The sequence below is a fragment of the Clytia hemisphaerica genome, unplaced genomic scaffold (genome assembly GCF_902728285.1).
Source record: "Clytia hemisphaerica strain Z4C2 unplaced genomic scaffold, Clytia hemisphaerica genome assembly, whole genome shotgun sequence".
NCBI lineage: Eukaryota > Metazoa > Cnidaria > Hydrozoa > Leptothecata > Clytiidae > Clytia > Clytia hemisphaerica.
Window position 1 is genome coordinate 680,373 of NW_027103657.1, and position 15,658 is coordinate 696,030.

The 15,658-nt window shown below is 32.5% G+C and overlaps 4 protein-coding genes across 4 annotated transcripts; all 4 read right to left on the bottom strand.

Annotated features, from left to right (window-relative positions):
• Positions 1-2,131: 2,131 nt before the first annotated feature.
• LOC136803227 (zinc finger protein 664-like) lies at positions 2,132-3,126 on the bottom strand. Its single transcript, XM_067059954.1, is given in 2 exon segments — positions 2,132-2,279; positions 2,281-3,126. Coding segments are annotated over 2 exon segments (936 nt in total). The 5' UTR covers positions 3,070-3,126; the 3' UTR covers position 2,132.
• Positions 3,127-3,907: 781 nt separating this feature from the next.
• LOC136803257 (zinc finger protein OZF-like) lies at positions 3,908-5,582 on the bottom strand. Its single transcript, XM_067059988.1, has 2 exons — positions 5,102-5,582; positions 3,908-5,004 (listed from the first exon to the last, which is right to left on the bottom strand). The coding sequence occupies exons 1-2, from the start codon at positions 5,580-5,582 to the stop codon at positions 4,409-4,411; spliced, it is 1,077 nt and encodes a 358-aa protein (XP_066916089.1). The 3' UTR covers positions 3,908-4,408.
• An 897-nt stretch (positions 5,583-6,479) lies between these two features.
• On the bottom strand, positions 6,480-8,022 carry LOC136803225 (zinc finger protein OZF-like). Its single transcript, XM_067059952.1, has one exon. The coding sequence runs from the start codon at positions 8,007-8,009 to the stop codon at positions 6,747-6,749; it is 1,263 nt and encodes a 420-aa protein (XP_066916053.1). The 5' UTR covers positions 8,010-8,022; the 3' UTR covers positions 6,480-6,746.
• A 2,394-nt stretch (positions 8,023-10,416) lies between these two features.
• On the bottom strand, positions 10,417-14,221 carry LOC136803259 (zinc finger protein 84-like; the record flags this gene model as incomplete). The annotated part of the gene is given in 2 exon segments (XM_067059989.1): positions 10,417-11,302; positions 13,492-14,221. Coding segments are annotated over 2 exon segments (1,470 nt in total), but the record flags the coding sequence as incomplete, so codon positions are not given.
• Between the last annotated feature and the right edge of the window lie 1,437 nt (positions 14,222-15,658).

Sequence of the window (15,658 nt, forward strand, 5' to 3'; positions counted from 1 at the left end):
ATACTTTTTTGTCAAAAAAATCCATTGATAAAAATGTGACGCAGTTAATACACTTGGGACTCTCTCGTAAAGAAAAGGAGTGCGGGTGTACACCTCTGTGGACCTGTGGAGAGCCGTTTTTTTTGCCAATAGCAATTTTCACATATCACGAATTACAAGGCATAAGTTTAATTGATTTTTACGATGATTTTTCTTATATGAACTTAATTAATTTCTTGGAGCAAATTTCGTTTCAGGATACAGGTTTCTCTATAAGAACAAACTTTATAAGAACAAGTTAAGAATATTTTAAGGCTTTCAATGACTCGCTAAAACACCCATTTTTAATGTTTTTAAGGAAGTCGTACAGAAGTACAACCCACAAAATGGTGAAAGTAAGAACATTCAAAGACCTCCTAATATTTTTCTAATAAAAAGTTCTGATATATTATATATATCTAGACTGACCACATCCATGACATTCAAAAGGTTGGTTTTATCATGTACTTTTCTTTGATGTTCCTATAACGAACCTTTTTTAGCAAAATAATTTCCATAGTTTTGACACTGAAAAGGTTTTACCATGAACTGTTAATATTGATGACTCTCTAAATTTCTCTTTGTACTGTAGCAAGAGATTTAATGTGGATTATTGACATTTAAAGGCCTTTTAATCTAGATGAACAGTTCTTTGATGCATAGTTAAGTTTGATTTATGTCCAAAAGATTTACCACATTCCTGACACTCAAAAGCCTTTATCCCGTCATGAACTGTTAATATATGCCGCTTCAAATAACTCTTTGTAGCAAAACATTTACCACATTCCTGACACTCAAAATCCTTTATCTCATCATGAACTAGTAATTTATGCGGCTTCAAATAACTCTTTGTAGTAAAACATTTACCACATTCTTGACATTTATAAGGCTTTATACCTTCATGGACAAATCTGTGATGAGAAGTTAATTGTCCTTTTTGTGCAAAACATTTACCACATTCTTGACACAAAAATGTTTTTATACCTTGATGCACCTTCAACTTACTTTTCATTGTAAAAGACTTACCAAGGTATTATAGCCTTTGTCACACTGTTTGCATCTATACTTATATCCTTTAAGTTTATGGATCCCCTTGTGTTGAGTTAGAGTGCTTTCTTGGTAAAATCATTCACCACATTCATTACACTCGAAAGGTTTAATACTTTGATCGTAATCAAAACCATCTGCACCTGTCAAATCGTCATTATTAGAATTTTCAGTCTTATCAGCCTCAAAAAATTCCTGTGAATTATCATTTTCATAGTTTTGAAACATTTGCAACTCATCTTCAAATTGAATAGTGATTTCCTCCCTGATCTGTGAATTCATTCCTGCAGTCGGTGAAAACTGATCAAAACAATTTGTTCCATCGTTAAGATTTTCTGAATTTCGATTTTCCAAAAATTGCATTGATTTAGTACTTTGATTATCTTGAGGTTTTGACTCATCTTCAAGTTTAATGCTAATTTCATAATTTTGTGGGTTAGTTTCTTCGGATAGTTCACTTTCATGGTTTTTAATTGGTTCAAAATTTTCGTCATCTTCATATCCAATTGATTCATCTTCCAGTTTGATTACAATTTCCAAATGTTTTTGATTCGTTTCATCACATCCATGATCTTCTTCTTGTGCAATTTTTATCGTTATCTCTTCAAACTCGTTCATTTTTTATACAAAATACTCTAAGATAAAAGAAAGATACAGTACTGTAACAGAATTGTAGAAAAACATTAACCACATTCTTGATATTTCAAGTCCTTTATGCCTTGATGGACAGTTCTTTGATGGATGGTTAATTTCCTTTTATTTCCGAAAGATTTACCACATTCTTGACACAAAAATAGTTTTATACCTTGATGGACTATTCTTTGATGCAAAGTTAGGGCCGAGTTATGTCCAAATACTTTACCACATTCTTGCCATTGAAAAGCTTTTACACCTTGAAGTACAGTTCTTTGGTGCTTCTCCAGACTGCTCTTTGTAGCAAAAAACTTACCACATTCTTGACATTAAAAAGGATTTAGACCTTCATGAACAGTTCTTTGATGAGAAGTTAAGTTTCTTTTCTCTACAAAACATTTACCACATTCTTGACATTCAAAAGCCTTTATACCTTAATGGATAACTCGTCGATGAGAAGTTAGGTTTGTATTTTGCCCAAAAGATTTTCCACATTCTTGACATTTAAAAGCTTTTACACCTTGATGTACAGTTCTTTGGTGCCTCTCCAGACTGCTCTTTGTAGCAAAAAACTTACCACAATTCTTGACATTGAAAAGGATTTAGACCTTCATGAACAGTTCTTTGATGAGAAGTGAAGTGTCTTTTTTCAAGAAAACATTTACTACATTCTTGACATTTAAAGGGCTTTATACCTTGATGGACCGTTCTTCCATGCACTTTTAAGTAACTTTTGCTTGTAAAAGATTTACCACAATCTTGACATTTAAAGTCCTTTATGCCTTGATGGACAGTTCTTTGATGGATAGTTAATTTCGTTTTATTTCCAAAAGATTTACCACATTCTTGACACAAAAATGTTTTTATACCTTGATGGACTATTCTTTGATGCACCTTCAAATTACTTTTCATTGTAAAAGACTTACCACATTGCCATTGAAAAGGTTTATCGTGAACTGTACTTTGGTGTTCCTTAAGCGAACTTTTCGTTATTTCGTCAATGTTTGAATTATCAATCTTATCAGCCTCAAAACATTCAAGCATATTTTCATTTTCATAGTTTTGAAACAATTCATCTTCAAATTTAATAGTTATTTCCTCCCTGATCTGTGAACTCATTCCTGCAGTCGGTGAAAACTGATCAAAACAATTTGTTCCATCGTTAATATTTACTAAATTTCGATTTTCCGAAAATTCCGTTGATTGTGCACTTTGATTATCTTGAGGTTTTGACTCATCTTCAAGTTTAATGCTAATTTCATAATTTTGTGGGTTTCTTTCTTCGGATGATGTCGTCTTCATATCCAATTGATTCATTTTCCAGTTTGATAACAATTTCCAAATGTTCATGATTCGTTTCATTACAACCATGAATTTCTTCTTGTTCAACTTTTATTTTTATTTCTTCAAACTCGTGCATTTTTTATACAAAATACTCTAAGATAAAAGAAAGATACAGTAACAGAATTGAAATTATTATGCTTGAAAAAGTTGAAAAAAGTGTTAAATATAATTGTTGAAGAAATTAAAAAAATGACAGCCCTTAATTTTGGTTAAGTGTTTGTTGAAAAGTTAAACATGGGTGAAATAGAAATAAAAATGATGATAAAAATAAAAATATAAAAAAAAGTTCGGAAATGAAGAAGTTTCAAAGTGTAGTATCTGACTGAATTTTTTAATTGTTTTTAGCATTCATGACATTATAATATTGAAGCATCTTTGATACAAAAAATGTAGATCAAAGTACTTTTCTACAAGAAGTTTAATTTCTTCTTCTCCATTTATCACTTTCATTTGATTTTTTTGATAATAATCCACTCGGGAATTGACATCACTTTAAGGCTGTCTTTGTAAAAAAATAACTTTTATGATTTAGAAATATTGACCCAATAAAGGACAATTTTTTCTTTCGTAAAATGTTTTCAAATTTCTGACACTCAAAAGGCTGTTCTTTGATGCTTTTTCAAATTACTCTTGGTAGAAAAACATTTACCACATTTTATTGACATTTGAAGGCCTTTACACCTTCATGTACTGTTCTTTGGTGAGAAGTTAGGTTTGTTTTCTGCCCAAATGATTTACCACATTCTTGACACAAAAATGGTTTCATACCTTGATGGACTGTTCTTTGATGAGAAGATAAGTCTGTATTTTGTCCAAAACATTTACTACATTCTTGACATTTAAAGGCTTTTACACCTTGATGGACCGTTTTTTGATGCACCTTCAAATAGCTTTTGCTCTTAAAAAACTTATCACATTCTTGGCATTTAAAGGCCTTTACACCTTCATGAACAGTTCTGAGAAGTTAAGGTCGCCTTGCGTCCAAGATATTTACCACATTCTTGACATTGAAAAGGCTTTATAAATTCGTGAACATTTCTTTGATGAGAAGTTAAGGTCGTCTTGCATCCAAAAGCTTTACCACATTCTTGACATTGAAAAGGCTTTACACCTTCATGAACAGTTCTTCGATGACAAGATAAGTTTTTTTTCTCTGCAAAACATTTACTTCATTCTTGACAGTTAAAGGCTTTTACACCTTGATGGACCGTTTTTTGATGTTTTTTCAAATTACTCTCTGTAGAAAAACATTTACCACATTCTTGACATTTGAAGGCCTGTACACTTTCATGAACAGTTCTTTGATGAGAAGTTAAGTTTCTTTTCTCTGCGAAACATTTACTACATTCTTTACACTCAAATGCTTTTATACCTTAATGGACCGTTTTTGGTGCCTCACCAAACAACTCTTTGTAGCAAAAGATTTACCACATTCGTGACATTTAAAGGCCTTAATACCTTGATGGACAGTTCTTTGGTGAGAAGTTAAGTTCGATTTCTTTCCGAAAGACTTACCACATTCTTGACACTCAAAAGGATTTATTCCCTCATGGACTGTTACTTGATGCTTCACCAAATTTCTCTTTGTAGCAAAAGATTCACCACATTCCTGACACTCAAATGCCTTTATACCTTCATGGACAATTCTATGATGCCTCTTCAAATCATATTTCCGCCCAAAAAGCAGACCACATTCTTGACATTTAAAAGCCTTAATACCTTGATGAACAGTTCTTTGGTGAGAAGTTAAGTTCGCTTTCTGTCCAAAAGAATTACCACATTCGTGACATGTAAAGGCCTTTATACCTTGATGGACAGTTCTTTGGTGAGAAGTTAAGTTCGCTTTCTGTCCAAAAGATCTACCACATTCGTGACATGTAAAGGCCTTTATACCTTGATGGACAGTTCGTTGGTGCAAAGTTAAGTTCGATTTCTTTCCGAAAGAATTCTTGACACTCAAAAAGATTTATTTCCTCATGGACTGTTACTTGATGCATCACCAAATTTCTCTTTGTAGCAAAAGATTCACCACATTCCTGACACTCAATTGCCTTTATACCTTCATGTAGACTTTCATTTTCATTGTTTTGAAACTTTTGCAATTCATCATCAAATTTAATAGTGATTTCCTCTCCGATCTGTGAATTAATTTCTTCAATCGATGAAAACTGATCAAAACAATTCATTCCATCGTTAATATTTACCGAATTTCTATTTTCCAAAATATCCATTAATTGTGCACTTTGATTCTTATTATCATCTTGAGACTTTGACTCGTCTTCAAGTTTAATGGTGATTTCATAATTTTTGGGGTCAGTTTTTTCGGGTGATGTAACATCGTTCCCCTTTTCATTTCTACAAGAAATTATCGATAGTTCATTTTCACAGTTTTTGAATGTTTCCAAATTTTTGTTGTCTGGATATCTGATTGATTCATCTTCCAGTTTGATAACAATTTCCAAATGTTCATGATTCGTTTCGTCACAATCATGAAATTCTTCTTCTTCAATTTTTATTTTTATTTCTTCAATCTCATTCATTTCTTAAAAAAAATACTCTAAATGAAATAAAAAAAAGATGCTTGAAAAAGATCTAAAGAAAGATTGTTGGTGAATTCGAAAAAGGACAGTCTAAATTTTTACTTCAAAAGTTTTGATAAAAAATCATAATTGACCTTCGAACAATTCGAATAACAATGTCAACACCGTCAGTCAATCTCTAACGTATGAACTCCAAATCATTCAAAATGTACATTATTTGTGTACATTAAAAAATTTTTTAATATAAATTATTTAATTTCATCATTTAAGGGGCATAAAGGTAGTAAAATGTAAACATTCCGCGAACCACGTGTCATTAAAGAGAACAATTAAAATCACGTGTCTAAAACAAACTTGTAAAACAATTGAACAATCAAAATTAGCCATATTTGGTTTGATTTTTTTTTGACATGTGACATTTGTTTTGATTTTGTATGTGATGCATACAGTTTGTTTACAAATTTCTGTTACTGTTATGTTCCTTTGACAATTGATATAATATGTTTATTCAGATGGCTTTTTTGTGCAAAATATTTACCACTTTCTTGACACAAGAAAGGCTTCATTTTATCATGTACTTTTCTTTGATGTTTCTTTAACGAACATTTCTCACCAAAAATATTTCCATAGTTTTGACACACAAAATTTCCCTTCAGGGACCATTCTCTGGTGTCTTTTCAAGTAACTCTTTGAAGAAAAAGATTTACCACATTCTTGACATTTAAAAAGTTTTATTCTGTCGTGAACATATTCGTGATAATCCTTAAAAAGCTACTTTTATCCCCGAAAGATTTACCACGTTAATGAGAATCAAATGCCTTGATTTATCCCTTGATGCACAATTCTTTGATGAGAAGTATATATATTCCATCCAAAAGATTTACCATAATCTTGACATTTTAGAAGCCTTTACAACTTCATGAACAATTATTTGGTGAAAAGCTAGGTTTCTTTTCTCTATAAAACATTTACAAAATTAAGGCCCTTATACTTTGATGGGCAAATCGTTGATGAGAAGTTCAATTTCTTTTCCTAAAAAATATTTACCACATTCATGACATTTAAAAGACTTTATACCTCGATGGACAGTACTCTGCAAAGTTAAATTCTTATGCGAGGTTATGGTCGTTTTCTGTTTAAAAGATTTACCACACTTTCGACAATTTAAACCTTTATACCTTGATGGACAGTTCTTTGATGGGAAGACAAGTTCGTTTTCTGTCCAAAAGACTTACCACATTCTTGACATTTAAATGGCTTTATACCTTGATGGACAGTTCTTTGATGGGAAGTTAAGTTCGTTTTTTGGCCAAAAGATTTACCACATTCCTGACATTTAAAGGGCTTTATACCTCCATGAACAGTTCTTTGATGCAAAGTTAAGTTCTTTTTCTGTCCAAAAGTTTTACCACATTCTTGACATTCAAATGCCTTTATCCCTTCATGAACAATTCTTTGATGATTCTCCGAATCATATTTCCGCCCAAAATGCATACCACATTCCTGACACTCGAATGCCTTAATACCTTCATGGATTGTTCTTTGATGCCTCACCAAACAACTCTTAGAAGCAAAAGATTCACGACATTCTCGACATTTAAAGGCCTTTATACCTTGATGGACAGTTCTTTGGTGCGAAGTTAAGTTCGTTTTTTGGCCAAAAGATTTACCACATTCCTGACATTTAAAGGGCTTTATACCTCCATGAACTGTTCTTTGATGCAAAGTTAAGTTCGTTTTCTGTCCAAAACAGTTACCACATTCTTTACAATCAAATAGCTTAATACCTTCATGGACTGTTCTTTGGTGCCTCACCAAATTTCCCTTTGTAGCAAAAGATTTACCACATTCTTGACATTTAAAAGGTTTATCATGTAGAGTTCTTTGATGTTCCTTAATCGAACTATTCATTATTTCATCAATGTTTGGATTTTCGATCTTGTCTGCCTCAAAACATTCCTGTATATTTTCATTTTCATGGTTTTGAAAGAATTCATCTTCAAATTTGATAGTGATTTTCTCCCCAATCTGTGAAACCATTTCTTCATTTACGGAGAACTGATCAAAATGATTCGTACCATCATTAATATTTTCTGAATTTTTATTTTCCGAAATGTTCATTAATTTTAGACTTTCATCCTTATTAGCTTGAGGTTTTGACTCATCTTCAAGTTTAATGGTGATTTCATAATTTTTGGGGTCAGTTTCTTCGGATGAGGTTAAATTGTTCCCCTTTACATTTCTAGAACAATTTTTAAATAGTTCACTTTCATAGCTTTTTAATGGTTCCAAAATTTCGTCGTCTGGATATCCATTTGATTCATCTTCCAGTTTGATAAAAATTTCCAAATGTTCATGATTCGTTTCATCCCAACCATAAACTTCTTCTTGTTCAATTTTTATTTTTATTTCTTCAATTTCATTCATTTTTCAAACATAATACTCTAAAGAAAAAAAACATACAGTTACAGGCAAAATTTGAAATCAAAAAATCAATCACGAGAAAAGCTGGTCACAAACGTACGCACGAAAGCACAAACATGGGTTCATTTATAGGACCTCCAACGGGGTAGGTCCAAAAACTATCCGGTCCAACCCTTAGGTACCATAGGTAGCTCTTTATCAATGACAACATTCTATGACTTTTTTCGTTTTTGAGATGCACAAAATTTTCAAATCGTCACGTGGCCTGTTCCTTAGGGCGTCTTCAAATCAGTTTTCCCTGCAAAAGAATTGCATATGACACGTAAAAGTTATCAATCCCTTTTGGGCACGTCTGCAAAGAAAAAATCTAAATGCAAAAGACTGAGCGCATCCTTTAAACTTTATTATGTCCTTTTCCTTCATGTTTCTCTAACGAACCCCTCTCTCTATAATATGTACCACAATCATGACACTTAAAAGGTTTTCTGTCAAGAATTGTTAATATGGATGCCAGTCCAAATTTCTCTTTGAAGCGAAAGATTTACCACATTCTTGACATGTAAAAGGTTTATCATGTAGAGTTCATTGATGTTCCTTAATCGAACTATTCATTATTTTATCAATGTTTGGATTTTCGATCTTGTCTGCCTCAAAACATTCCTGTATATTTTCATTTTCATGGTTTTGAAAGAATTCATCTTCAAATTTGATATTGATTTTCTCCCCAATCTGTGAAACCATTTCTTCATTTACGGAGAACTGATCAAAATGATTCGTACCATCATTAATAATTTCTGAATTTTTATTTTCCGAAATGTTAATTTTAGATCCTTATTATATCGATGTTTTGACTCATCTTCAAGTTTAATGGTGATTTCATAATTTTTGGGGTCAGTTTCTTCGGATGAGGTTAAATTGTTCCCCTTTACATTTCTAGAAGAATTTTTAAACAGTTCACTTTCATAACTTTTTAATGGTTCCAAAATTTCGTCGTCTGGATATCCATTTGATTCATCTTCCAGTTTGATAACAATTTCCAAATGTTCATGTTTCGTTTCATCATAACCATTAACTTCTTCTTGTTCAATTTTATTTATTTTTCTTCAATTTCATTCATTTTTCAAAAATAATACTCTAAAGAAAAAAACATACAGTTACATGCAAAAAAGAAAGTAACAAATTTGAAATCAAAAAATCAATCACGAGAAAAGCACAAACTTGGGTTAATTTAAAGGACCTCCAACGGGGTAGGTTTTCAATTCGTCACATGGCCTGTTCCTTAGGGCGTCTTCAAATCAGTTTTCCCTGCAAAAGATTTGCAACACTTTTCACACGTAAAAGCTTTCAATCCCTCGTGAAAATCATTTTGGGCACGTCTGCAAACAAAAAATCTAAATGCACTGACCGCATCTTTTAAACTTTATTATGTACTTCTCCTTCATGTTTCTTTATTAATCGAACCTTCCTCTCTGAATATGTACCATATTCCTGACACTTAAAAGGTTTTCTGTCAAAGATTGTTACCATGGGTGCCTCTCCAAATTTATCTTTGAAGCGAATGATTTACCACATTCTTGCCATTTAAAGGCTTTTTAACATTAATGGACAGTTCTTTGATGAGAAGTTAACTTTCTTTTATCTGTAAAACATTTACCACATTCCTGATATTGAAAAGGCTTTATTCCGTCATGAACTTTTAATTGATGCCGCTTCAAATAAGTCTATGTAGCAAAACATTTACCACATTCCTTACACTCAAAAGCATTTATCCCATCAGGAATTGTTAATTGATGCCGCTTCAAATAACTCATTGTAGCAAAACATTTATCACATTCTTGACATTTGAAGGCATTTATCCCATCATGAACTGTTAATTGATACCGCTTCAAATAACTCTTTGTAGCAAAACATTTACCACATTCCTGACACTCAAAAGCCTTTATACCTTCATGGACAGTTCTTTGATTCCATGAGAAGTTAAGTTCTTTTTCTGTCCAAAGGATTTACCACATTCCTAACATTTAAAGGGCTTTATACCTCCATGAACAGTTCTTTGATGCAAAGTTAAGTTCTTTTTCTGTCCAAAAGTTTTACCACATTCTTGACATTCAAATGCCTTTATCCCCTCATGAACAATTCTTTGATGACTGTCCGAATCATATTTCCGCCCAAAATGCATACCACATTACTGACACTCAAAAGCCTTTATACCTTGATGGACTGTCACTTGATGCCGCTCCAAATTTCTCTTAGAAGCAAAAGATTCACAACATTCTCGACATTTAAAGGCCTTTATACCTTGATGGACAGTTCTTTGGTGCGAAGTTAAGTTCGATTTGCTTCCAAAAGACTTACCACATTCTTGACACTCAAAAGGATTTATCCCCTCATGAACAGTTACTTGATGCATCGCCAAACTTCACTTTGTAGCAAAAGATTTACCATATTCCTGACAGTTAAAAGCCTTTATACCTAGTTGATGGACAGCTATTTGATGAGAAGTTAAGTTGGTTATATCTACAAAACATTTACCACAATCTTGACATTTAAAGGCCTTTATGCCTTGATGGACAGTTCTTTGATGGGAAGTAAATTTCGTTTTATTTCCAAAATATTACCACATTCTTGACACAAAAATGGTTTTATACCTTGATGGACTGTTCTTTGATGCACCTTTAAATTACTTTTCAATGTAAAAGACTTACCATATACAAGACATTTAAAAGGTTTATCGTGAACTGTTCTTTGGTATTCCTTAACCGAACTTTTCGTTATATCGTCAATGTTTGGATTTTCAATCTTATCAACCTCAAAAAATTCCTGTGAATTTTCATTTTCATGGTTGTGAAAGCTTTCCAATTCATTTTCAAATTTAATAGTGATTTCCTCCCCATTCTGTAAATTAATTTCATCAATCGGTGAAAACTGATCAAAACAATTCATTCCATCGTTAATATATTCTGAACTTTTATTTTCCGAAATATCCATTAATTTTACACTTTCATTCTTATGATCTTGAGGTTTTGACTCAGCTTCAAGTTTATTGATAATTTCACAATTTTTGGGGTTTGTTTTTTGGGGTGATGTAACATCGTTCCCCTTTACATTTCTACAAGAATTTTCAAATAGTTCACTTTCATGGTTTTTGAATGGTTCCATATTTTCGTCATCTGGATATCCAATTGATTCGTTTTCCAGTTTGATAACAATTTCCAAATGTTCATGATTCGTTTCATCACCACCATGAATTTCTTCTTCTTCAATTTTTATTTTTATTCCTTCAATCTCATTCATTTTTTAAACAAAATACTCTAAATGAAAGAAAGATATAGTGCAGAATTGATATTATTATGCTTGAAAATGTCTAAAGAAGTGTTAAGAAAAATTGTTGAATAAATTAAAAAAAAAATGACTGCTAAAAATTTCTTTATTTCAAAATACTTTATTCGATCTTGTAATGTACAAGAACTAGCAAAAAGGTGAAAAGAAATAATCACACACATATGTGACCCCCCAAGCGATTTAGAGTACATTAAAAATGAGACCGGTCTTGGTGCTATAATCTGCAGTGGAGAAAAAAGAGGCTGTAACTTTTGATTCGAATTGATTTTAGTTTAGTGCTTGTTGAAAAGATAAAAATGAGTGGAATAGAAATAAAAACGATGATAAAAATAAAAACAAAAATATAACAAAAATTCGGAAATGAAGAAGTTTTAAACTGTAGTTTTTGACTGAATGAATATTCTTAATTGTTTTTAGCAGTTATGACGTTGTAATATTGAAGCATTTCCATTACAAAAATGAAAATCATAGTACTTTTCTACAAGAAGTTAAATTTCTTCTTCTTCATTGGTCATCTTCATTACTCATTAAGGAATGGGGTTGTCCGTACAGTCCAGGGAAAGTGTGCTAAAAATGAATACAATTGTGCATTTTTGAGTAGAAAGCATGAAATTTGGTACAGTGGTACCTTAGGGGGTAAGAAACATTTTAAGCCTCTGACCCACTTCTGGAACACCTGTTTGTGTATTTTGCAGACCAGAATGCCTCCCAGGGAAGAAAAAAAATTTTTATCTTCAAAGCATGTCATATGATATATCGTTGGAAAGGTTTTCTCACACTGATTCTAAAAAACATCACAACATATATCTGCAAATGGACTGGGTCCGAGTTATGGGCTACGGAAGTAATTTACAGACCAGTCTGCATGCCCGAAAAAATTTTTTATTTTTGTTCCAAAACATTTCATATCATATACCGTTGGAAAGGTTTTTTTCACACTGATTCTAAAAATCATCATGATATATATCTCAAAATGGACTGGGTCCGTGAAATAAGCCATAGGAGTAATTTACAGACCAGAACGGCTCCCGGGCATACAAAAAAATATTTTTATCTCCAAACCATGGCATATCATATACCGTTGGAAAGGTATTTTTACACTGATTCCAAAAAATATCACAACACGCATCTCAAAATGGACTGGGTTCGAGTTATAGGCCATGGGAGTATTTTACAGACCAGAATGGCTCCTGGTCCATAACTCGGACCTAGTCCATTTTCAGATACATGTTGTGATGTTTTTTAGAATCAGTGTAAAAATACCTTTCCAACGGTATATGATATGCCATGGCTTGGAGATAAAAATATTTTTTGTATGCCCGGGAGCCGTTCTGGTCTGTAAATTACTCCTATGGCTTATTTCACGGACCTAGTCCATTTTGAGATACATATCATGATGATTTTTAGAATCAGTGTGAAAAATCCTTTCCAACGGTATATGATATGACATGTTTTGGAACAAAAACAAAAAAATTTTTCGGGCATGCAGACTGGTCTGTAAATTACTTCCGTAGCCCATAACTCGGACCCAGTCCATTTGCAGATATATGTTGTGATGTTTTTTAGAATCAGTGTGAGAAAACCTTTCCAACGATATATCATATGACATGCTTTGAAGATAAAAATTTTTTTTCTTCCCTGGGAGGCATTCTGGTCTGCAAAATACACAAACAGGTGTTCCAGAAGTGGGTCAGAGGCTTAAAATGTTTCTTACCCCCTAAGGTACCACTGTACCAAATTTCATGCTTTCTAGTCAAAAACGCACAATTGATGCACACTTTCCCTGGACAGCTTTCATTCTCTCGTGAACATCCTTTTGATGCGTCTGTAAAAAAATCTAAATACAACAGATTGACCACGTCCATGACATTGAAAAGGTTAGATTTTATCATGTGCTTTTCTTTGATGTTTCTATAACGAACCTTTTTCAGCAAAAGAATTTCCATAGTTTTGACACTCAAAAGGCTTTATCATGGACAGTTCCTTGGGGTTTTTAAAAATAAATCTTTGTAGCAAGAGATTTAATTTGGATTATTGACATTTAAAGGCCTTTTAATCTAGATGAACAGTTCTTTGATGCATAGTTAAGTTCGATTTCTCTCCAAACGATTTACAACATTCCTGACACTCAAAAGCCTTTATCCGTCAAGAACTGTTAATTTATGCCGCTTCAGATAACTCTTTGTAGCAAAACATTTAACACATTCCTGACACTCAAAATCCTTTATCTCATCATGAACTAGTAATTTATGCCGCTTCAAATAACTGTTTGTAGCAAAACATTTACCACATTCTTGACATTAATAAGGCTTTATACCTTCATGGACAAATCTGTGATGAGAAGTTGATTGTCTTTTTTCTGCAAAACATTTACCACATTCTTGACATTTAAAAGGCCTGATACCTTCATGGATTGTTCTTTGGTGCCTCACCAAACAACTCTTTGTAGAAAAAGATTTAGCACATTCTTCACACACAAAAGGATTTATCCCCTCATGGATTGTTAATTGATGAGAAGTTAAATTTCTTTTCTCTACAAAAGATTCACCACATTCTTTACACTCAAATGCTTTTATACCTTCATGGAAAATTCTATGATGCCTCACCAAATCATATTTCCGTCCAAAAAATTTACCACATTCCTGACATTCAAATGCTTTTATACCTTGATGGACAGTTCTTTGATGGGAAGTTAAGTTCGTTTTCCGTCCAAAAGATTTACCACATTCCTGACATTCAAATGCTTTTATACCTTCATGGACAATTCTATGATGCCTCACCAAATCATATTTCCGCCCAAAAAAGAGACCACATTCTTGACACTCAAATGCCTTAATACCTTCATGGACTGTTCTTTGGTGCCTCACCAAATTTCACTTTGTAGCAAAAGATTTACCACATTCTTGACATGTAAAAGGTTTATCATGTAGAGTTCATTGATGTTCCTTAATCGAACTATTCATTATTTTATCAATGTTTGGATTTTCGATCTTGTCTGCCTCAAAACATTCCTGTATATTTTCATTTTCATGGTTTTGAAAGAATTCATCTTCAAATTTGATATTGATTTTCTCCCCAATCTGTGAAACCATTTCTTCATTTACGGAGAACTGATCAAAATGATTCGTACCATCATTAATAATTTCTGAATTTTTATTTTCCGAAATGTTAATTTTAGATCCTTATTATATCGATGTTTTGACTCATCTTCAAGTTTAATGGTGATTTCATAATTTTTGGGGTCAGTTTCTTCGGATGAGGTTAAATTGTTCCCCTTTACATTTCTAGAAGAATTTTTAAACAGTTCACTTTCATAACTTTTTAATGGTTCCAAAATTTCGTCGTCTGGATATCCATTTGATTCATCTTCCAGTTTGATAACAATTTCCAAATGTTCATGTTTCGTTTCATCATAACCATTAACTTCTTCTTGTTCAATTTTTATTTATTTTTCTTCAATTTCATTCATTTTTCAAAAATAATACTCTAAAGAAAAAAACATACAGTTACATGCAAAAAAGAAAGTAACAAATTTGAAATCAAAAAATCAATCACGAGAAAAGCACAAACTTGGGTTAATTTAAAGGACCTCCAACGGGGTAGGTTTTCAATTCGTCACATGGCCTGTTCCTTAGGGCGTCTTCAAATCAGTTTTCCCTGCAAAAGATTTGCAACACTTTTCACACGTAAAAGCTTTCAATCCCTCGTGAAAATCATTTTGGGCACGTCTGCAAACAAAAAATCTAAATGCACTGACCGCATCTTTTAAACTTTATTATGTACTTCTCCTTCATGTTTCTTTATTAATCGAACCTTCCTCTCTGAATATGTACCATATTCCTGACACTTAAAAGGTTTTCTGTCAAAGATTGTTACCATGGGTGCCTCTCCAAATTTATCTTTGAAGCGAATGATTTACCACATTCTTGCCATTTAAAGGCTTTTTAACATTAATGGACAGTTCTTTGATGAGAAGTTAACTTTCTTTTATCTGTAAAACATTTACCACATTCCTGATATTGAAAAGGCTTTATTCCGTCATGAACTTTTAATTGATGCCGCTTCAAATAAGTCTATGTAGCAAAACATTTACCACATTCCTTACACTCAAAAGCATTTATCCCATCAGGAATTGTTAATTGATGCCGCTTCAAATAACTCATTGTAGCAAAACATTTATCACATTCTTGACATTTGAAGGCATTTATCCCATCATGAACTGTTAATTGATACCGCTTCAAATAACTCTTTGTAGCAAAACATTTACCACATTCCTGACACTCAAAAACCTTTATACCTTCATGGACAGT

Bases quoted from the DNA above. Each gene is read 5' to 3' on its own strand.
- LOC136803257 (XM_067059988.1), bottom strand. From the start codon at position 5,582: ATGAATGAGATTGAAGAAATAAAAATAAAAATTGAAGAAGAAGAATTT. The intron at 5,005-5,101 runs GTATAAAGGCAA...GGAAATAAATCT, and splicing joins AAATGAAAGTCTACATGAAG to TTTTGAGTGTCAAGAATTCT.
- LOC136803225 (XM_067059952.1), bottom strand. From the start codon at position 8,009: ATGAATGAAATTGAAGAAATAAAAATAAAAATTGAACAAGAAGAAGTT.